This window comes from Sardina pilchardus, chromosome 7 (genome assembly GCF_963854185.1).
Source record: "Sardina pilchardus chromosome 7, fSarPil1.1, whole genome shotgun sequence".
Lineage (NCBI taxonomy): Eukaryota > Metazoa > Chordata > Actinopteri > Clupeiformes > Clupeidae > Sardina > Sardina pilchardus.
Genome location: NC_085000.1, coordinates 21,419,350 through 21,443,190, shown reverse-complemented (window position 1 = coordinate 21,443,190; position 23,841 = coordinate 21,419,350). Strand labels below are relative to the sequence as shown.

Genomic DNA, 23,841 nt, shown 5'->3' with positions numbered 1-23,841 from the left:
AAAAGTCAACTCTCCTCCTTTTCTGTCGATTGTCAGTGGCTTGTCGACCTGTAAGCCTATGGAAGATAGTCTACAAGCAAGATGAAGGCGACAAATAATTTATTATGCAGTGACTGCGCAAACAGTCCTTTTTAAAGCAACACTAAAGCACTTTTCCTCTGTCGCACACACTCTATTTGTCTATCCAGCAAATAACAGACAAGGTAGAATATGTTGCATGATTTTATGATTTTAAGTATGATGTATTGCGACATCGAAACAAGTCAAATTTGTATTTTCTGATGTCTTATTTCATCGAACTACAGATACACTACCCCACCTCATCAAGTTACATAGTGCGGTTATAGCAGATAGAGGGCTGCAAAGTGAAAGCAGAAGTGCCGTTCACCCTGTTACGAGTTGATGAACCACTCAAATGATTTTGGAAACATTATTTTAAGGTACGAAAAACTCTTTAGTGTTGCTTTAACTGTACACTTATAAAGTTAAAAATACTGCAAGGACCTTCTGCACAGAAATGTGATGATATTGTGAGGCTTGTCAGTGGCTTAAAGTAGGGTCTAGTCATTTACCTTGACATACCCAAGGCTGTGCTACAGTATATGCTATTTTGTTGCACATGCATATTCCAGTCATGCTCAACTCTAAATAACCTAATTAACCTCAACAAAAGTAACCCCCCCCCCACACACACACACACACACACACATACACACATATACAGTTCATATTGCAAAATGAATCTACTCAGCTGGTGGAAGGCAAGGCAGAAATGAAACCTCTCCAGTTGGCCCTTTCAAAGCGCCCACCAGTGATTACCACTTGGATGCTGTTAAAACTACTTCTGCATTATGCACAAATGCATAACAAATTGTACTGTGCCATTCTCGTCTACTCTAAGTGCGCCCTAAGGCATTGGGCTGCCCCTAGAGCTGGCTGTTTGCCAGATTTAAATCCAAAGCTGATTGGCTGCTGTCTAGTTGTCACATGTTGATATGTGTAAACACAACTTTCTTAATTTGGTCATTGTATATATAGGAACTGAGAGCAATTCATGCTCACAAACAAAATGCCAATGTTGCCGACTGTAATCATGTTTGTAGGCTACTGTCAGTGAGCAGTTCCATTAGTGAAAAGGTACCAACGTGTACAATTGTGTTTCTTGTTTCCTTTTCTGTGTGCATTATCAGCAAAAGGACAAACGTGTGCGTAAAGTAACGAATGTGCATTACAAAACATATAACGTGGTTTGTCTAATGGGCTGGCAATAGGCTATGTCATTATAGTAGTGTTGAAGGTGTAACCAAGTCTTCTGAGGATCCGGGCTCGAAACAAAACACGCCCAGTTGGTTTGAGTCTGAAAATTAAAATCCTACAGGGGTTGCCTGGCAAGTGCGCACACGCCGTGTTCGCACTGTTGTCTGCTCTCGACCAAAACCCCTGGAGCTGTGCGGTGGTATGACTCCGTAAGCATTCAACCGTGTGCGTTTCCTTGAAAACGGTATATTTTTTAGTATTGAGCCGAATCCGTTCCGGCTCTAGTTGTCTGTACTGCAACAGTAGGTAGCCGGGGCTTCATGGAGAAAGACTTACCGATGCCATCTGGTGATGGAGGGCCGAGTGTTGGTACCGATTCAGAGGCTGCAGACTCGGCCCTGCCAGGGGAAATGCAGCCTCACAGTCGACCGGGAGAGCATGCTGTGTCGGTTCTCTGGTCTTTCGGAAAGTGCCTGGGTGCTTTATTGCCCGTGTATCTTGCGGGTTACTTCGGATTCAGTATCAGTGTAGTCTTGTTCGGGCTTGTCATCTACATGGGATGGAAGCACGGCAGGGATGGAAAACACTCTCGATTGCAATCCGCCATGTATCTACTGGAAAACGAGCAAGATATCACCACCACACGGGTTTTTAGGAGTAAACGCGATTTACCAGCATGGGTAAGGTTTTTCATATCGTTTTGTCTAAGGGTATGGTTAGCGGCAACAACAGCTGTACAACATCTGGCTCTGACAGCGCAACTCACCGTGCGCTCGTTTTATTTAAAATGCGCATTAACTGGTGGTAAATAACCATTTATTTTGGCAATGAATGTCTAACTTGCAGAATAATGATAGCCTACCTACTCTTGATGTCAGAATTGTATAGCAAGACAGAAAATCTGTATGACAGCGGTATGACTGCATTTCAGAGCTATTACGGAACTAACAGTGGAACCAGTGAAACAGAGCTGAGCTGACTGCATGACATTTCGTGGAAAATATGGTGTTTAGTAATTAAACCTATCTTTAGGTCTTAGTGACCTATCTTTCACGTTTGTCAGCTGCTTCGTTTCTTTCTTTTCATTGCTATTGCCCATTCAGTAGATGAATCTATGCCTGAAGATGTTTTAGATTCCAAACCACCAACCTCTAGACCAACAATCTACAGTGCAGTCGTCAGTGTTTTGTTGCTCAGCCAGAGTTCTCGGTTGCTTCTCTGTATCACTAGTACTAGCACCGAGGCTTAGCCTGTTTTGGGATTAGATGTTTCAAGCTATTATGGGCCCACAGCATGACACGATCCTCTTTAGTAGGTCTTAAGTTCATGTCTGTCTTTACCACTCAGATAATCCCATAACTTTTTTGCTCAAATTGAACAATTAAATCATCCACAGACCCCTCTCTCTCTCACACACACACACACACACACACACACACACACATAGACACAGACACAGACACACGCACACGCACACACAGACAGACAGAGACACACACACACACACACACACACACAGGCTACACCGTGTTTTATCAGCGAAGAGCATATAGGTGCCAAACATATTATCAGTAGCACACACTCGAGGGCTGCCAGTGTGACGGCTGCTAGCTCCATAGCTCCCTCTCCCACAGCTCTCTGTCTCTCCCTCGATCTTGGTCCCTCTCGCGGTCTCTCACCCTCATTAAGCTCGCCACATTCCACAGTGAGTCCAGCCCTGTCTATATTTGGACATTATTTTCCCGAGATCTCTGAAGTTAGTCTGAGTCTGGATCTGACTCATTCTGGGCATAGTTGAGAATAAACAGTCCTGGAATCAATAAGTCTCAGAGGATATAGTGTTCATAGAACTATGAGCTAATAAGCTGCAAAGAAAAAAGACAAAACAAATACAAGCAGAAAATGTGATGGGGCCCTTTTTGGAAGGTTTATTTATGTCTCCATTATAGTATACTACACCCTAATAAAGCATTAAACATTAAAATCATCTCTTGAGTAGGACCACAACCTTCCCGATGATAAAGCACCAGTTAAGTAATGAGTCAGTGTGGTAGTTTATCTGTCTTCCTCTTCTGCAAGCCAAGATCATCTGATGGAGTTGTGAGTGTAAACAGGATATCACACACTCAAACATATTATCTTGATTCATGTGATAGTACAGGGGGATGTGCAATTTCTGATCTCGTGGCTGTGGGCTTGAAGATCACTTGAGGGTGCAAGAGATTATGCAGGAGGATAGCTAGCAAGGTGGAAGTAGCAGGTCTTTTTTTTTTCACAATTTCTGGATCTTTTTGGTGTGAGCTTGCAATAATCTTAGATCTTAGCTATATCTGATAGAACTGTTAGCAACCAAACCAGAAGTCAGCAAAATAGCAACTGAATAGCATGTCTTGTTATAAAGTGGTGTGGCTTTGAAAACAACTCCATGTGTTTAGTGAGAGCGAGTGAGAGAAAGCAGATGGACAGCTAGAGGCTGGAAGAGGGAGGCCGGTGACTGAAGCAGAGTTTGTAAAGCAGACACAGTTTGAACTGTTAGATCAAAATAAATAATGTTCCAAGTCTTTGGACAGTATCTGTCTGTTGTTCCTTTGTTTAGTGAAGGAGGCTAACTTCAGTCCCCCGTGCAACCTATGATATGTCATTAACTACAATGTAACGACACTGTAGTTAATGATATGTCATTAACTACAATGTAACGACACTGACCTGCTAATAGTAATCCAAGTATTGCTGTCTTGTTTCTTAACAGGTTAATTTCCCTGATGTGGAGAAGGTTGAATGGATCAACAAGGTGAGTTTTACAATATCAGTAACAGTATAATGGAGACAGGGCCACACACACCTTACATACAAACAAGCAGAGTCTCACACACACACACACACACACACACACACACACACACACACACACACACACACACACACACACACACACACACCTGTATGTACCCCATTTGTATACTGTAAGTGAAGAACACAAAGAGGGAAGTACAAGCCCCTTACCCCGGGGGAAGTAGATGTTTCATGTTGAACTCTCTGTTCCATTTCCCCCAATTGTGTCCTCTAATCTGTCCGGTGTCTGAGGTTTACATTGGGCTTAGACGTGGAGAGCAACAATAAGCATGCAAGGCTTTTCGCCATGCTCTCCATTAGTCCAATCACCCTTTAACTACTGGCTGAGAAAATAAACACACACACACACACACACACACACACACACACACACACATACCACACACACACACACACACACACACACACACACACACACACACACACACACACACACACACACACACACACACACACACACACACACACACACACACACCCCTAATGTTTGGTGGCTTTGTTAGTGCAATAGACTGAGGCCTGCTGTTGCTAGAGTATGTGAGGCTTGCAGGTCTGACTGGAGTGCTAATGCACAAGGCGCATGGCTGTTGTTGTTGCAGGGACGTAAAGTCACAGACAAAGCTGAGATTGTGGAGCCCTAGTCAGCAGGGCTTGGTCAGGCCTGCTCTTGCACAAGCTTCCCCTGGCACACTTCCTGAGTCACACGCTGGATATAGTGCTCAGCTCCCTCTGCCTCACCACACACACACACACACACACACACACACACACACACACACACACACACACACCCTCAAAGGCCATCCATTCAAACCATTCCGTCATGACCTTGGCAGAAAATGTATAGGTATAGAGAGATTCCAGGGGACAGCAGCTCTTCATCTCTACCTGGAACAGAACAGTAATAAGCAGTAGTAAACTTATCATAAAGCACTGTTCAGACTCCACATAACAATGTGTTTACACTGAGATCAAGGTAATTGTGTTCAAGAAGATAGACATTTCGCATGCTGTGTGGGCATGAATTGTTTGAAACCCTCCCAACCTGAAAGTAGCGTTTGTTGTCCTCGTTGGTGAGCTCGAAAGTTTCTGTGTGTTTAACACCCCTGTTTTAAACCTCACACCATAGCAACACTTGCTAACACTCGCTGAGGTGATGACAGTGGAGTTCAGTGGTACTTTCATATCCTGTGGTTAAGTTGTGGTTGATGTATATTCCTATCTAACCTATCTGTATGTATATATACTGTAGGTATTTTCTATATATATAAAGGTATTTTTTGTTAATTAACTTTAATGTAAGGCATCAAAAATTACTGGATGCGTCATTGGTGTCTTCCATTGGTTCCATTTTGTATCATTTTTTCATATCCCTTTTCATAGTTCATCATGGATGTCACATAAACAAGTAGTGGTAACTGAGGCCACTGTGTCTCTATGAGATTAGGGCCACGGTGGACGTGCTGTCCTGAATACGCACATTTTTTTTTTTTAAAGCTGTTGCTTTGATGTGTCAGTCTGTTTTTGTGAGTCTGTGGAATGTTGCTAAAATGTCGTGATGACATTTGGCATGCACAGCAACTCAGTGTGGAAGGAAGACATCAGTACTCATATCAGTAGAAATTAGATTAGGACATTCTATTCTATTTAAAAATAACCCACACAACCACTATCAATCATTTCACATAGCCTACAGCAGGTACTGAATGTGCCCAAAGACCTCAATATAAATCTCTACTCACAATTTTACCAAAGAAAGAATTACATTCATTGCTATCTTAAGTTGGCACATGGGACTCTGCTATACTCCCCCACTACCTGTACATAACTATATATTATACATATTATTATACATAACATATATTATACCCTCCACTTTGTTCGATGATGTAATCCCTTCTTTCACCTCCCATGGCCTTTCATCAGAAACAGAAAACAGTTCTGTAGGTTGGGGCACAGTGTTGTTCTCGCGTGAGACCAGTCAACATGTCACACTCATCGTAGTTCCTGCCCACAGTGGTTTGTAGCCTACTCAGCGTGTGGTTAGGCGTGTCAGGCAAACCTCTGTTCAGTTGACATTAGTCTTCTTCTTCTGTGGTGTCATTGGTAGCCTATTGACACAAGACAAATTCTTTCAAATTTTTGCTGCTTACCAAGTTTGTTAGTCATTTGTTTGTCGTAATGCTATTCATTCAATTGTCTTTTGATTTACCTTGATCTAAGAATTACCTTTGCTATATACCATGACAAATGTAAGACTCAAAATAACCATTAAGAGAGAGTACCTACATACAACCATTTATACGGTGTCAAAGTTGACTGAGATACATTAGAGTTCATACTGATGCTACCCTCTGATGACTAATGCACCAAGAACACCTTCAAGCCTTCTTACTGACTCTTCCTGTGGCTGCATGCTTGTTGGGTTGCAGATCATCCACCAGGCCTGGCCTTTCATTGGGCAGTATCTGGAGAAGCTGCTGGTGGAGACCATCGCCCCCTCCATCAGGGCCTCCAGTGCCTGCCTGCAGACGCTCAGCTTCACCAAGATTGATCTCGGGGACAAGGTACAGCTGACCTACAGTACACACTGTTCAGGAGAAGCTGGTTTTTATTTTACTGTGCAATTCATTAACTAAAGTGTCATATTTCTACCAACTCAAACATTCATTATGAGACCCCCCCCCCACACACACACACTTTTATATGATGATTCAGTTCCATTAGTGGCATGTTGTACGGTACATGGTGAAGAAGTACTTTGTAAAAGTGAACTCTACCTCCAGGCCATGAAAGTGGTGGGTGTGAAGGCCCACACAGAACATGACAAACGGCAGGTGATGTTGGACCTCTACATCAGGTACGCCAGGCCCATTTCTATCTTTAAAAAAAAACAACAACAAAAAAACATGTATATATTTGTTATGCCTTTAATGACATAGAGTAGACAGTGGAGAGTGACAGGAAGTGAATGGGAGAGAGAGTAGGGATGAGGTCTGGAGAGGACCACGGGGCGGGAATCGAACCCAGGTCGCCGGTGTTCGGTGTAGGTGCCCCAGCCAGTTACGCCACCGCTGCGGCCAGGCCCATCTCTTATGCTTAGTTTAGTTGTGGTCAATGTGCAGTACAGTGTAGCAGAGGAAGTGACACTTGGACCCTTATTGCTCTGTCCCCTTTTTGCACGGCGCAGCTTTGCCGGAGATGTGGAGATCAACGTGGAGGTGAAGAAGTACTTTTGCAAAGCAGGAGTCAAGGGCATACAGGTGAGAAAAGGCCCCAAGCTACAGTATATACCATGAACTTGTGTAAGGTTTAATGACTCATCCAATTGTTTTACTTACATCCTCTCTCTCTCTCACTCTCTCTCTCTTTCTCTCTCTGTCACACACACTCTCTCTCTCTCACACACTCTCTCTCTTTCTCTCTCTCTCTCACACACTCTCTCTCTTTCTCTCTCTCTGTTCCTTTCATCCTCCACCAGCTCCATGGCAAGCTGAGGGTGATCCTAGAACCTCTGATTGGGGATGTTCCGCTAGTAGGCGCCATCACCATGTTCTTCATCCGGAGGCCCGTGAGTCCGCGCTTGTTCCTCCGGTTCTAGTGCCGGAACCTTGTGCTTGTTCTACTGGTTATGCCTGAACACAGGCCGACGGCTAGTAGCGAGGCCATCTTTTCTCATGAAATCTCTGGTGCCCTATTCTTACAGAAGCTGGATATCAATTGGACTGGGCTAACCAATCTGCTTGACATCCCTGGGCTGAAGTGAGTGATTCCCCCCCCCCCCCCCCCCGGCTTCTTCAAGGCCTTTCTTTGTGCTCCATGCACAGTGTGCAGAGATCATCCTAATGGATTATCCCTACTGATCCCTTCGTTTATCTCTCTGTGGGCTGAACATTATAAGAATGGGTGGATGGCTGGCATGATTTACAGTTCTTCGATGAGCTCTTTTTGAGTGGATGAGAGGCATGGTTTTCCACAATGTGTTGGAAAAGTTCCACTGTTTGATTAAGTGTCAACTTGCAATTTATGTTTGGAATGCCGTTTCACGTCATGCTTCTGTTACCTCAAACAGGAACAGTCCCTAACTGTAATCTCCCACCTTTCCCACCCGAGAATCCCCAGTTACCTTGTTTACCTTCACCAGATCCCATGCTGCCCTCTGCATTGCAAAATCAGTATGTTGTTATGTGTGTGTGTGTGTGTGTGTCAAGGTCTTTGTGTCTGTCCAACGGTGTGTTTTCCATTTCTTGTCCACAAAATGCAACCCTTGCATTAATTTGCAGTGCTATGTCGGACACTGCCATAATGGATGTTATCGCCTCCTTCCTGGTCCTACCGAATCGCCTCACTGTCCCCCTGGTGGCCGACCTGCACGTTGCGCAGCTCCGCTCCCCTCTCCCACGGGTAACCCATCCCACTCAATATACTCTCAGAGAGAGGGGCCAATGAGCCACCGCCTCCTCTGTGAGACAGGCCATGGCAAATATTATTACGGCTGAGTGTTGCTGAATGTGTTGTGTTGTTAGCAGAACCCACCGCAGAGGTCAGTGGAGCAAGCTGAAATTTGATCATATGAAATACAACCTCATTATTTCATATGGGCAAATACTGACAAATCTGCTGAAAAATATATGACATGATGTACTGTAGCAAAGCGATCTATTGTGGGTTCTGCTGTCATTGTGTGCTTTCTGGTGCTGCACCACACATTTACTTCACTTACTGTAAGACCTCTGAAGTGCATTTGAAGTGCTATGGATTTGTGATTAATGATACTGTGTGCTTTGTGCAGATTGTTGGCCTCCTGCTCAGTCTTTGTGTGTGTGTGTGTGTGTGTGTGTGTGTGTGTGTGTGTGTGTGTGTGTGTGTGTGTGTGCGCGTGCGTGTGCGTGTGCGCGTGCGCGTGTGTCTGTGCGTGCGTGCGTGCGTGCGTGCGTGCGTGCGTGCGTGCGTGCGTGCATGCGTGCGTGCGTTTCTGTGAATGGGCTCTGGTAGGGGATTGTGCGCATCCATCTCCTGGAGGCTGAGAACCTGGCCGCTAAGGACAACTACATCAAGGGCGTGCTAGCGGGGAAGTCGGACCCCTACGCTGTGCTCAGGGTGGGCACGCAGACCTTCACCTCCCACCACGTGGACAACAACCTCAACCCCCAGTGGCGCGAGATGTATGAGGTGAGAGAGATTTATGGGCTTTCTAGTCACAAGGCTGCAGTCACGGGGAAATGTGCTTCCCAATGCGAGTGAGTCATAACGAGCAAATATGGTTGGCCAACACTTTCTGTTTTATTCACTGAATGTCTCACTGAACCTAGCGTTGGAGGGTTAGCGTTTGAAGTAGTTAAATGTTGTCATTCAGATATGATACAGTTACAGTTGCATTTGTGGTGCACCATTAAGTAGCGCAAACACTCGTTCCAGTGTATTCCCAAGAAAATTCTGTAAAGAGTGTGAAGAGAAAACCCTCTGACCTCAAAGCAGTCAGACAAACAGGCTACTGGGCCAAACACAAGAATGCCGATGCACTGCAAAAACATTTTGAAATGGCAACCTTTGGCCAAGAACAGAAAAGTATTTGAACGTGAAATGACACATACTGTATAAAGTTCTGACATCTGACTGTTCATAGGAATTCCACAAACCCTGTGTTGCACTGCCATTTCCTGGTGTACATAATTATGTACTTCAGTATGTTGTTCTGAAATGCACACTACTCCACTGTATTCGTTGCCCTTTTGATTTCGGTACTGTACTGTCAAGGGTTTACTGTTCTATTCAAAGCACAAAGACATGCTGTAAGTGTATCGCTTGTGGTTATCATCTGAATGGCAAACATGTGACACAATTAGATTAGTTTTAACATAGCCTATCAGAAGTATTATTTTGATGTTTTTCATAATGTCACTAATCTGTCATATTTAAAAATGTTTTTCATTTAAAGGGAAGTTGAGTTTTTTTTTTTTTTTTTTTTTTGCTGATGCATTGTGGAGCAGTTTTAGAGAACATAGATTTCATAAAGCAGATTTTGTTAAGACTATTTCAAAACGGTTGTTGGGTAATTGCTAGCAACGGGATCACAAGAAACAACAGGATATGACAATCACATGCTCTGATCATACAAATGATGAAACCCAGCGGGCGAAGGAAGCATTCTTCTTAGAAAAAAAGAATGGCTAAAGCCTCGTCTCATGGCTCGACCCTCTCTGCAAAGAAGCTATTTTGTCTTTGCCTATCACGCACGCCTGATCATGCAGAGTGGGCTTAGCTGACTTTGATGATTTCTCTCCCACTGATCATTTCATAACCATAAACTTCTCATCTCTTCATCGGTCTGTTTTTGTGTCTGTCTGTTTATATGCTGGTGTGCCCCCCCCCCCCCCCCCCCCCCCCATGTGTATTTGTGGCTTGTCAGGTCATTGTCCATGAAGTGCCTGGACAGGAGTTGGAGGTGGAGGTGTTTGACAAAGACCCTGACCAGGATGACTTCCTGGGGAGGTACTTCTCACTGCATCCATGTGTGATCACCCTCAGAGCCATGCTTTTGACTGTATGAGCAGACCACATGCTCCAGCCTGGGCGGCACATTAGCCATAGAACTGAATCAGACTTTGTTAGATGATCAGACTGGAGGCCATGATATTCCCATCGCCTTTAGATCATCAACAAAGGCAGCATTTTGGGACATTCACTGAGGGGACTGTGACCCGCACCTTTTCCGTCTAGGGCCAGCCACTGAGGAACATAATGATCTTGTGATGGTAGTGCTAGGATACTGTTGAACCAAACAGAGACATGGTTGAAAGCACAGTTCTTAGAAAAATACTTTAAGTTCATTTGTAAACCAAAGTAATACGTTTACTCAGTGTTTATGTCACACTATTTCATTATCCAAAGTACCTCCTCAGCTGTAATCAGCATTCAACATTATTACAAATATCCAAAACTTATAGGGAACTCACTCTTTGAGCTTTAAGATATTGTTGACTTTCTTTAAATTTGTTTTACATTTTTTTACTTTTTTAACATCTTTTAGTATTGACATTTATATTATTTGAATTTGAAGATAAAATAGAGAATACACATTTCTGTGCATTAATACGGCATAGGCTACTGACTTTTACATAGTTATTTGTGTTATTGCTGTTATTTCTCTCTTTTTGGATTTGAAACGTGTCCCAGTGTATAGGGAGGCCCACAGAAAGAAAATGCATGTCTAAACTACATTTGGGTCCAACTAGAAACATGTTTTCTTTCAACTATAAAAAAAGAGCTATGCTGTAATTTTAATTTGATACCAAAGCGCTTGTGCTTCCAGGGGAGCTTAAGTATTTGCTATATGGCTCAATCTGGTGTGTGGTTTCATGGCATAATCTTGCGTTGTTTTTATTTTGTTTCTCAGGGTAAAGCTGGATCTGGACATAGTCAGGAAAGCGAGACTTTTGGATGATGTGAGTTGAGTCTTGCAGATTGGTCTTATTATTACTCTCCCGTAGGCTACTCCTTAGCAGTGCAAACAAAAGCTATTTGTCCTGTTAAACTGGCCTCTTGTGTAGGTGGATCAGGATGTGGAGCGCAAGGTTTTTGTTTGCTCATTTGCACGGTTACTTTATGCTAATAAAAATAATGATTTACTTATCTAAACTATTCATATTTAGATGGATAGATAGATAGATAGATACTTTATTGATCCCCAAGGGGAAATTCAAGATTATAATATAAGATTATAATATTTCAATGTCTTTGTGTATGTGTGTATATATATATATATATATGTGTGTGTGTGTGTGTGTATACGTGTATACGTGTATACGTGTGTGTGTGTGTGTGTGTGTGTGTGTGTGTGTGTGTGCGTGTGTGCATGTGTGTGTGTGTGTGTGTGTGTGTGTGTGTGTGTGTGTGTGTGTGTGTGTGTGTGTGTGTGTGCATAAATGCATTTGTGTATACATGTCTGTTTGTGTTTGCTGTTCCACAGTGGTTCACCCTGAAGGACGCTCCCTCGGGGCAGGTCCACCTACGCCTGGAGTGGCTCTCACTGCTGCCCTCTGCTGAGCGCCTGAGCGAGGTGAGCATTGCGAGCGGCACACGGCACACAGCTCTGCCCGGCCCTTCATCCTCTCTCCTCGATCCTCGATGCTCGGTCCTCCTTGCTCGTTCCCACTGATCTATAAAGAACACTGGATACTGGATAGACTATCCCATTGTTGCCGCCCCATCAGTCTTTATTTAGATCAGTGGGAACGAGGACCGAGGAAGGAAGGGAGGATAGATTCAAAAGACGAATGAGAGAGGTCCGCTGCCTGCCGCTACTGCCCCCTGCTGGCCTCCCCTCACCACTCACCCTGAGAGGAGCGCTCTGAGCGCTCAATGGTGTTTTTTGCCCCCAACGCCACCTTCCAGGCAGCACAGCCTAAAAGGCACTACCTTTGCCCTATTCCTAACCCTATCCCCCGCAACCCTCATCCTACCCCTAAACTGAGGGGAGTAGTGCCTTGAAGGCAGCGCTGCCTGGAAGGCACCATTGAGGGCAAATAATACCAAAGACCCGCTCGCTCAGAGCAGGATTGAGAGGAGCGGTCACAGCTGCAGGAGGCTGAAGTGGAGGTTACGTGAAGGCCCACCAGGGGTGCCTCTCAACATCTCTCCTCGATCCTCGATGCTCGATCCTCGAGGGGCGTTCCCACTGATCTATAACTAACACTGGATAGACTATCCCATTGTTGCCGCCCCATCATTCTTTATGTAGATCAGTGAGGATCGAGGCCCGAGGAGCGAGGGAGGACGTATAAACGCCCAAATGAGAGGCACCCCAGGGCTGACTGTGCTGCTGTGTGCAGGTGCTGAGGAGGAACCAAAACCTCACCATATCCAGCAAGACGGCAGAGCCCCCCTCTGCAGCTATTCTGGTGGTGTATCTGGACCGGGCACAGGACCTGCCGGTGAGTCATTCTCTGCTTCCTGTTTGAGCCAGCTGCATCCTGTCTCTCTTTCTCTCAGGTATAGCGACGGAGAGTGAGTGTGTGTGTGTGTGTGTGTGTGTGTGTGTGTGTGCATGTGTGTGTGTGTGTGTGTGCGTGTGTGTGTGTGCGTGCGTGCGTGCGTGCGTGCGTGCGTGAGTGTGTGTGAGAAAGAGAGAGGTGTAGTGTAAGACTGTGAGGTCTTGGTTGTGTGTGTGTTGTGTTTGTGTTTGTGTTGACTCAGATGTGTTGTGACAGATGAAGAAAGGCAATAAGGACCCCAGCCCCATCGTGCAGCTGTCTGTGCAGGACACCACTCGAGAGAGCCGGGTCAGTCAGTTCACTGCACCCTAACACCCCTCAGCTTTCATACGCCAACACGGGCTAACATGATGCATCAAATGGCACGTGCTGCCAAACTTTTATGCTCTACTAGATTTCACTATTGACTTTTTAATTGAGATTTTACTTTTTTTCTATGAGGAAGTTAAAGTTGCTGCTATCAAATGCTTTTTAAAATATAATTAAACCATGCTAGCATTTAGAAATATGTGTTCTCCTTCACAGAAATAGTGGTACAGAGCTAATATCATGTAGTAATTCTACAAATTACACCATTTTGATTGTGTGCATGTGTAACGCAAACACAAACACTTTGTCTGATCCAAGCTAATGTTCTGTGCTCCACTCAGACTGTGTACGGCACCAGCAGCCCTGTGTGGGAGGAGGCGTTCACCCTCTTCATCCAGGACCCTCTCAAGCAGGACATGGACATTCAGGTCAGCACATACAAGCATTATGTCATCTGCCCTCCGCCTTCAGTATCACTGCTCAGAGTAACGTGCCCATGTGCCCAGTCATCAGGTTAAAGCAGATCACTTCAGAGACCTGATGTCTAGACTCTGTCTCTTTCCATTTGCGTTTGCTCAGTTGTCTCCACATTTGTGGAATTCTCTGACCCCTCCGCTGCCCTGCTGTCTCTGTGTCCCTCTCTCTCTCTCTCTCTCTCTCTCTCTCTCCCTCTCTCTCTCTCTCCCTCTCCCTCTCTCTCTCTCTCTCTCCCTCTCTCTCTCTCACACAGGTGAAGGACGATGACCGGTCCGTGTCGCTGGGCAGCGTGACCATTCCTCTGGCCCGGCTGCTGGTCACCCCAGAGCTCACCATGGACCAGTGGTTCCAGCTGGAGAACTCGGGCCCGGCCAGCCGGCTCTACCTCAAAGCTGTGCTGAGGGTGAGGGGGCGGTCACTCAGTCCGCTGTCGCAGACACACACACACGCACACACACACACACACACACACACACACACACACACACACACACACACACACACACACACACACAGTCACACTGCGGGGCTTCACACATTCACAACAGGATGTGATCTCTGTCAGCCACGGGCTAAGAAAAGCTGTCACTGTGCTGTGACTTCTGTCACAACATGATGCGGCTGTAATGAGGGCATCGCTTGTTTAGTAGTATTTATTCATACTTGTTTAATATCAATAAGTGGTGAGGTACAGTATATTGCAGAATATATCCCGATAGCACACTTGCAGTTTAAATTTGAAACAAGCTCTTGTAGCAGTAACATAGTAATGTGTTATTCTGCATGTTTTCCTGCATACGAAAACCACCATAATGACCACTTAACAGGTGATAATTATTTTCATACTGAAAAAAAGGGTCTGCTTCAGATACATTAAATACATGTCTCTTACTGACTTTAATATGGCCTGTGTGTCCCTGTATCATTTTTGTATGTGTGTTCCCAGTTGCTATGGCTGGATGAAGATGCCATTCCCAGCCCAGTCTCTCCATGTCCCACGTCCCCTGGGTCCGGTCAGGGTGAAGGGGGCGTGACATCAGAGGGGGCCCCAGGGAGCTCCAGCCTGTCCCCCAACCCGTGCGTGACGCGGCCCCAGAACACCAGCCCAGACGCAGGCTTTGCCACAGAGGTGAGCCCCTCCAGGGCAGAGAGTTCCCCCTCTTCAACAGACAACATTTGCGTATTTGCTCTTTTAATATTGACTTAATAATTAGTCTTTGTGAGAAACTCACCGAACAAGTTCAGCCTGTTCCACTGTCTGTAAATCAGCGATATCTGATGTACAGCTGCAGCCTAACGGACACGAGATTAGATCAGTTAGTGTTTCTTGTGAAGTGCATGTCCCTGCAATGCTGTTTGCAAGCACGCTCTGTTAGTCAGTCGCTGTCAGTTGCTGAGCCTATCCTGTTTATCTCTTGGTCTTGTGTTGACATAAACACCGAGACGCTCTCTCTCGCTCTCTCTCTCTCCCCCACTCCGCTCGCCTCCGTTCCGTTTCCTGCAGGGCGTCTTGAGGATCCGTCTGGTGGAGGCCGAGAGCCTGGTGGCCAAGGACAGCTTCATGGGCAGGAAGGGGAAGAGCGACCCCTACGTCAAGGTCCGCGTGGGCGGCGTGACCTTCAAGAGTCACGTGATCAAAGAGAACCTCAGCCCCACGTGGAACGAGATGTATGAGGTACGCGTATACCGCGCCGGCGCCGCGCTCCTCCGGCTTCACCGAGGCCCCCCCCGCTGCTGCTCCTCAGGGGCGCTCAGCAGGAGCAACGCCGGCTTTCATCTATTTATAGATCCGCTCTTTTTTTTTCTTTCGTTCTCTTTCACTGCTCTCTTGTAGCCTCTAATTCTGCCTGTGGGAGCGAGCAGTGCCTCCCCCGGTGGAGATCTTCTCAGCTGTAATCACACCGTATAATAATTATGTCTCTCCTGTCTGGCCCTCCCGTGGGTGCCTCGCAGGTGATCCTGACCCAACTCCCGGGACAAGAGGTGCAGTTTGAGCTGTTTGATAAGGACTTTGACCAGGACGACTTCCTTGGCAGGTACGGGGAGAGGAGTCAAAAGGTGTTAGAAGGCTTTTTGAGTGCTTCTCTGTGGAGAAGGAGAAGGAGGAGGGTTCTGTGTAGATGTGACAGCTTCTTTCCAAAATCTCATTGCAGATTCAAGATTAATCTCAGGGACCTTATCAACTCACAGTACACTGATCAGGTAAGGACATTAATCAGGACAGCTCTAGTCATACATAACGTTAACGTTTTTTGTGTTAATAATTCTGTATCTTGTGCCATTATTTCCTACCAACCCGGCAGTGGTACACTCTGAATGATATCAAGACGGGTCGAGTTCACCTGGTGATGGAGTGGTTGCCCCGAGTAACAGATCCGACGCGGCTTGACCAGGTCAGCAGTACTGTGTTGTCTGAGTGCTCACAGAAACACCTATTAGGTGCTAATGCCTCTCTGTGTACACAGGGCCAGCACAACCGTTTCCATCAGTCCCATTTAGTTGATTGATCATGTCCTGTACTGCCTCATGTAATTTCATTAGCGAATTAAATTCATACAAGAGCGCCGTAATATTTTACAATTTATGTTTAACAACATGAAATGTTGCGTTTTATATTGGCTTGTTAGTTTGTTGGCATCAGGCACTGTTTTGCAGTTGAGCAGTGTAATTAATAGGCTCTCTTGTGTGCTGGTAGATCCTGCAGCTCCAGTCCCAGCAGGTGTATCAGAATAAGACAATCCCCTCCGCAGCTCTGCTCTTCGTCTACGTGGAGAGGGCCCATGGCCTGCCGGTGAGCACAGTGCATACAGACAGGAAACTCTCACATCTCACACTTTACACAGGATACCCTCACATCTCACCCTTACAAACACAGAATAAACAGTTCAATTGTACTTTTGTGTTCATAATGTATGGGTAGGGTGGCGTCACTGATCGTGACTGTTCTTTTTCTGTGCCATGTTTTGTGTGGCCCCAGCTGAAGAAGAGTGGCAAAGAGCCCAAGGTCGGGGCAGAGATCTCGCTGGAGGGCGTCTCCAACCGGACTAAGGTGGGACTTCCTGTCCATTTCCAACGTGCTGTATGTCTACCGGTGTCCTTGGTGTGGCACATCCCTAAAGTCTGTCCTGAAGAGCGGACTGCCCAAATGAAATGTGAAATTTGTGGGTCTCGTACGATTTGTGCATATTCGTGTTTTCTTTCCCGTATAGGTTTGCGATCGTTCTACCTCTCCACAGTGGGATGAAGCCTTTCACTTCCTGGTTCGTGACCCTAAAAAGGACATCCTCTCAGTGAAGGTCAGGACATTAAAACATATAAAAAAAACTAATCCCCAAATCAGCTTGTGCCATGCTGTTGACTTAACTGATGTTTCACTGGCAATGCCAGCTGGTCCTAGTGCCTGATTGTGCGCGTTCTCTGTGCAGCTCTCTCACAGTTGGGGCCAGGCTCTGGGCGCCCTGCTGTTGCCCCTGACGGAGGTGCTGGCCGAGCCTGCCATGGTGCTGGACCGCTGGCTGCCTCTGGATGGCGCTCTCCCAGAGAGTGAGATCCTACTGAGGGCTGAAGTCAAGGTGACTGAGTCTGAGCAGCAGCGATACAGTGCAGTGATTTGACATTTCAGCACATAGTTTCAAGCTAGTTAACTGATCAGCAATCACACAGCCATAGAATTGTTTTATTCTCAAAACTGTTCCATAAAGTCCATTAAGGTACATTTTTCAAGTGCCAAATACAGATTTCTCAGATTTCTGAGATGTCATTAATAAGAAATAACTGCCTTGTGTCTTGGTCTATCAGTTATTGGACTCTAAGCTGGGGGATTGCCTCAAGGCGAATGGAGATGAGATCACGGTCTGTGAGGAAGCAATGGAAGATCACCTCATACCCAGCAGAGATTCAGACATGGCCGCTAACCTTAGGCATAGAGCGGTGCCCAGCAATGCGTGAGTGTCACACAAAATGGACTCGTTCATTCTTCAGATACTGCAATGAGACAGCTATAATGATATTGTATGTGTGTGTGTGTGTGTGTGTGTGTGTGTGTGTGTGTGTGTGTTTCTGTTCTGTCTCTAGAGAGGATAGTGGAGCTGGAGGCCAGGGACAGGTGAAGCTCTCTATTCTCTACTCTTCTGAAGAGAGCCGATTGGCCATCACAGTCCACGCCTGCAGGTACTGTATGTCTGACAGCTCTGAGGACAGCTGAGCCCCAAGTGTAGGTTTTTTTTTTTAACCTCACTCACCGTTTGAATGTAACACTGAAAGGGTGTTAACATTCAGTGAACTGCTTCAAGAACGACCCCTTGAACAGTTTAGCTAACTGCATTCCTCTCGGAAAACACTTGCAGCATTACATTTTTGTCCGCTGGACTGTCTGCCGCCATATTGTAAACACACACTGTGTGGCTTGTTTTGTTTGTGGACAGAAACCTGCCTGCTAGCTCCAAGGACGGGTCCGACCCTTACGTCTCCTTCATCCTTCTCCCAGACAAGAGCAGGACCACCAAACGGAAGACAAACGTCAAGAAGAAAGACCTCAACCCAGAGTTCAAAGAGAGGTAAGGTTAGGCGGGGGCGGGGGGAGTAATAACATGCTGGGGAAGATAATGATGTGTGTTAGCTTGGCCCAGAGGCTAAACTTACCATCATGTTTGTCCCTGTTAGGTTTGACTTTGACCTTTCACTGGAGGAGGCCACGCAGAGAAGACTGGACCTGTCCGTCAAACACAGCGTTTCCTTCATGAGTCGCGAGAAGGAACTCATCGGAAAAGTGAGAGAAACCGGTTTCAGTGTTGCAGGACAAACCGTTCATTAGTGTTGTGTGAGGCAACACTTTCCTGTCTGTAATTCTAAATAATACCAGACAAAAAGGCAGATATAATATAGGATTTGAATCCAGAATAGGATTTATGGCAAAATTCAGTAAACGTGAGAAGAAGGACATCATCCGAACGTAGAATCAGTCTTTTGAGTCTTCCTGGTAGAACTTTTGCTAAAGCTATAATTTCCTCAAATTCTGACACGAACAGCTCTCTTTAAGTTGTTGTTTGTTTTTTTCTCCTGTAGTTGCAGCTTGATCTGGACCAAGTTGACCTCAACTCAGGGGTCACACAGTGGTATGTATACCAGTTACGCCCATGGTTGTTTTTTCTAAACCATCTGTGCAAATACATCTCGGCTCTTACTGTTGCTATCTGTGCTCCGTTCTTTTCAGGTATGACTTGACGGAGGAGGCCAACTGATGGGTATTCAAGAGAGGACTTCAATGTCTCTGCCTGCTCCTGCTTCACCTTCCTCCGAGCTTCTGCTGTGTGATGCAAATGTCACTTTTGTAACTTAAAAGAATTTGTGTAGCATTAGAATAGTGGAATCACTGATGACACATTGATCACAGGTATCATATCACATCAATACCTTCTGCTTGCACAATAATTTTGTTTACTATCAATCACGAGGAAACAGCTAAAAGGGTGTTGCATTGCATTTGCACTATGCAAAATATCTTTAGATTGATGTACAACACAAATTTTACAATCAGTCATTCTGGGGTGAAGGATAAATATATGGTCTTAACCCTGTCAGTATTCTCATGTGCTATGTGACTGTGTACTTCATTCATAAGGTTAGGTGTTCCAGATATCACACCCTGTCATAAATGCACATTGACCAAATACGTCGGTACATTGTACATCTCGGTACAAGCATATTCATAGAATGTGTAATTACAATTCTCATCAATCCAAAACCAAAGATAGCTATTTTTGTTTTAAAATAATGAACAACCACACCAAACTCCGACAGACACACTGTATTCCTCAAGCTTTTTGTAGTTACACAGCCCATGAATATTTGTGTCCAGGAGAACAGACATGCAGACATGACACTTGGTGCATGTGGACAGACGTTATGCAATGGTAGATTCAGAATCATGGCCCCCTCCAGTAGCACACAGTAGTTTAGTAGTAGAATTACAATTATTTTGAGTTGCTTTTTGTCATTCCTTACTGTTACTGTTTTGAATGTTTGCACTTTTATGCCTTCTCCATTGCTGGAACGTGCAGTCTTAACTGAAAATACTATCGTTTTGAATAAGTTTTTGTTTTTGAAATGAAGGAATTTTGTTATTTTCTTTCAAGATATTTGAATAGCTGCTGAGGCTTTGTCATACAGTGTTATAAATGTCTCAGTCACCTCAGCAACCTTCATATCAGAAAGGTCTGAATCACTGTGCTTTGGTCTGTTTCCCTCGCTAAGGGAGGCAGTTGTGTGTTATGATGTATATTATGCTCTAAAGGCAGCCTTCCAGTGCCAAGTTTTAAAGGACGGAGGTGTTGTCCTAAACACCAGCTTGAAAGAAACTGTGTTTTGCATGAAAATGGGTGGGGAAAGAAAAGCTATTTTTAGTCTGAAAGGGAATGGGTGATATTGGAATGACAGTTATAGTATGGTTTACTCTTCATCATGAATCTTGCAGCTGACTGAATAAACCTTGTTTGCACTTTAAATTGAGTTTGTTTTAATGCAAGGACTGGCTGACCACTGCACATTTACTTTATGATAACTAGAAGGTATAGCCATCGCCAAAGACCATGAAGACAAAACATCACTATGATTAATAATGCCAACACAACCTCCATTAATAAACAGCCTTCAGAGGACATGTTTACTTTTGTGGCCCATCTCATGGGCTGTTTACATGCACATTAAGCTTTGTTGACACTGGAGTTTTGGGGAAGAGAAAAGCAAAGACTGCCCTAGTCAGAGAAAAAAAACGAATGGACGTTTTGTCAGTGGCTCGTGATAGACATTTAGCTTCTCACTTTTCAACTCGTTCAGTCATGAATTTATCACCACTTGCACTAAGCCTAAATAGTATAATGTTTTTAGCCGGCAGCTAGTAGTGACATATAGGCCTATTCTATGTAAATAAATAGCTGAGATTCCTGATTAGTCATGCTGTTGCAGTAGCAAACCAGCAGGCAGCGATAATGGGCTGTTTTAAGCGTAATGATCCATCCATCTGTCTCACTGAGGCAAACGATGTGTTGCATGACGAAAAAGTCACCCCCTCAATGAGGAGGACTTCTTTAAAAATGGGTGGGACAATACTCTACACTTTTGCCTGAGTGGATACGAAACCGAGGAGTCTTATTCGGGACCTTACTACAATAATGAATGGAGGCTCGTAGTAGACTGTAAAGTTTTGCGTCAAAGTAGTTTCAAGTTTGCCTCAATCAGTTGGATTTACAGAAGAAATGGATTGGCTTCGCAGCTCCGACTCAATACTTATGGAGAAGAAACAGATCGATACTTCATAGCTTTTGGGCTGATACAGTTTGTTTCAATGGCGTGCAACAGATGCGAAATTCAACAGTTGATCAATTAATTTAAGATACAGCGCGAGTGTTAGGCTACTCCCAGTGTATGGTTTTGCAGTAGCTGAGTTTGCTATTTGTCATGTGAATTGACAACATCTGGAATGTAACATTTATCGTTAAGCGTGTTGTGAGCAATCCAAAAAGAAGAAACATTTTTATTATTTCTCTTGGACTGAGCTGTCATTTTGCGTAACCATGGGGAATATTGAGAGTGTGGATGGACAGTCAGAAATGAAGCATCACATAATGCCACTGAAAGTCCCCATGCCTGATCCAATGGAGCTAGAGGAGAGATTTGCATTAGTTTTGGTAAGTTATAAGATCTTTTGATTTTTCCCCTCCTCATTTACAAGAATATTTGATAGATAGCCTTGATTCGTTTTGAAAGCTGAGCTTTTGAAAGAAACTGATAGGAATAACCCATTTGTAATTGTATTATGACTATCAACATGAGTAAAATACGAAGCTTTATTTTAAATATGGACTAATGGAAAGCTGAGCGGGCAATTTCAGCCCCTTTATTCTTAGTGTAGCTCATTAGACTTAACATGTCACGTTTCCTGGATTAATCATTGACATTAACTTTCTCTTTGAAGTGGGCCTAGACAGAGAGGGTAACATATGATTGACAACAGCAAAAAAAATTGCCATGCCAGCAGGCTACTGCAACCACCGATGTGCGCGTCATAGACGTGGAAACAGCAGAACATGTGTGATATCACTTTTTCTTTCCTTTCTGCCCCTGTAATTATTTAGCCCGTGTGATATCTTGAATTGGCAAACCAGTTCCACCCCCATGCCTGTATCTCCCCCCTACCCGGCCATTCTTTTGTTTCCAAAAAAGTCAACCCCTACCCGCGGCTTTGAGCAAAAAATGTAGCCTGCTGATGATCGCATTACCAAGCCGTTAAGGTGACAGATAAATCAACCAGGAGGCAAACGGCCAGAACTAATATAGGATGTTGTGTTAACGTTGTGTGAAACTGAAATATCCACGATTTACAATAAATCTGTTTTCATCTCTGTTCAACACAACATTTTCTGAATTCCCCCAAAACTCCTACGCTCGGGACTTGCAGAGGGGAGCCACGCCTTCTACGCTCCATCTTCGTAACTTGTAACCCATAACGCAAGCTCAGCTATCTCATTATCGGAGAGCTTTGTTATACAGTGTACACAGTCAACACCCACTATTAACATAAATCAACACTTACAGGGAGACATGCGTACTTGTCATCGGCTACGACGAGTCTGTCTTCAAGCTTTCTCCAAGAATAGTCTTTAAACGTGTTGATGAAATATCCTATCAGAATGTCTCTACAACTTAAGCAACCATTAATCGCGCAACAGACAGTTATCATGTAATGTTTCCATGTAGCCTGTTGGAGGAGATGTCTGTGCCTGTGTTGTTTAGTCAGTTTGTGCACCTTTTGGACCACACAGGAAACTATAGAAACGCGTTTTAAAGGCGTATCTGAGAGGCCCATTGACAGACAAAAAATACCACAAATGCTTTGATTTATTGTGGTTAGTTTCAAAGGACAAGACTACTGAAAAAGAAGGCATGCAGACAAACGTAACATTTTGATTCCATCCTGTGTTTTTGGCTGACTCCATATTTTCACGTGTTGAACCTACTGTAGTCAGCATTACCACATCAGGATTTATACAAACAAAGAGAATACCGTTTTCTGTAACGGACACGTCTCTGTTAACTATTTCTCTGTTATGGTTTGACTTTTTAATGAAAGACACTTTGAGAAACTCTCACATACTGCTAATCACATATATACTTACATTACATACATACATACATAATAGTGTCCAAATTGTATAGCCAGAGCCTAATTCTCAGGCTTGAAAATCTCAAGAGGCCTAGAGTGTGAAGAGAGGAGGTTGACTGCCTCAGACACAAGTGAGCCATTCGGTTTGCAGGGGCTTTTCCACTTTTCGACTGTCCGCTTTACCCTTGATTTCCTCTCTGACATTTGTGGGAAAGAGAAACAAGCTTGTGTGTTTCTTAGTGCCTTTATCAGACAATGGGCTGTGCTCAGCAAGGCCTCCCTCTTGTTTGGAGATAACGCTGCATCAAAGCTCGTCGACTGAAGTCTGCAGCCATCAGGAAGAGAGCATCATGACTCGAGGCCCTGGGGCTGATCTGGGGTCAGAGTGTGGTTATTTTCTCAGGCAGGTTGACGCTTCAAAACAAACCCGCTGACTTTTTTGAAGCAGCCCTTTTATGCAGCACAATTCACAAACATTCAAAGCATGCAACTGGCAACAGATTGTTGCTGCGAGGCCAACTTTTGTCGCTGTGTGATTGTTGTGTGGCGCAATGCTGTGCACCAAACTGCTCTGGGAGTGAACAAGATTCACGGCGCTTCACTTGGCAACACGGACTTGAGAGTCCGTCCAACCTTCAGTTGCTTTAAAGGAGTTACATGGAAAAAAAAAAGTGGTGAGCAGGCAGTATTTCACATCTGATGATTTCTTGTTTGCGAGAGCTGTCTTTTTGGCAGGGCGATGGTGACTAGAGAGTTGTGGGGGGTGTTTGTCTTGTGGCCTCTGCACAGTAG

At 44.7% G+C, this 23,841-nt stretch overlaps 2 protein-coding genes across 6 annotated transcripts in view; both read left to right on the top strand.

Annotated features, from left to right (window-relative positions):
* The first annotated feature begins 1,387 nt into the window (after nt 1-1,387).
* On the top strand, nt 1,388-20,392 carry esyt1a (extended synaptotagmin-like protein 1a). Its single transcript, XM_062541243.1, has 31 exons — nt 1,388-1,937; nt 4,007-4,048; nt 6,543-6,677; nt 6,897-6,970; nt 7,301-7,373; nt 7,592-7,681; nt 7,817-7,872; nt 8,394-8,514; nt 9,106-9,282; nt 10,520-10,602; nt 11,507-11,555; nt 12,080-12,169; nt 12,942-13,043; nt 13,320-13,391; nt 13,754-13,840; nt 14,143-14,292; nt 14,836-15,018; nt 15,394-15,564; nt 15,843-15,925; nt 16,043-16,091; nt 16,193-16,282; nt 16,585-16,680; nt 16,867-16,938; nt 17,099-17,185; nt 17,315-17,461; nt 17,688-17,833; nt 17,964-18,059; nt 18,314-18,445; nt 18,552-18,657; nt 18,954-19,003; nt 19,102-20,392. The coding sequence occupies exons 1-31, from the start codon at nt 1,578-1,580 to the stop codon at nt 19,127-19,129; spliced, it is 3,297 nt and encodes a 1,098-aa protein (XP_062397227.1). The 5' UTR covers nt 1,388-1,577; the 3' UTR covers nt 19,130-20,392.
* A 651-nt stretch (nt 20,393-21,043) lies between these two features.
* The window catches only part of fmnl3 (formin-like 3), a 43,637-nt gene continuing 40,839 nt past the window's right edge, over nt 21,044-23,841 (top strand). For all 5 annotated transcript variants that reach the window (XM_062541241.1, XM_062541237.1, XM_062541240.1 and 2 more), the window contains exon 1: nt 21,044-21,574. In XM_062541241.1, coding sequence (XP_062397225.1) covers nt 21,461-21,574 — 114 coding nt within the window. In that variant the 5' untranslated portion in view covers nt 21,044-21,460. The remainder of the gene's footprint in view (nt 21,575-23,841) is intronic.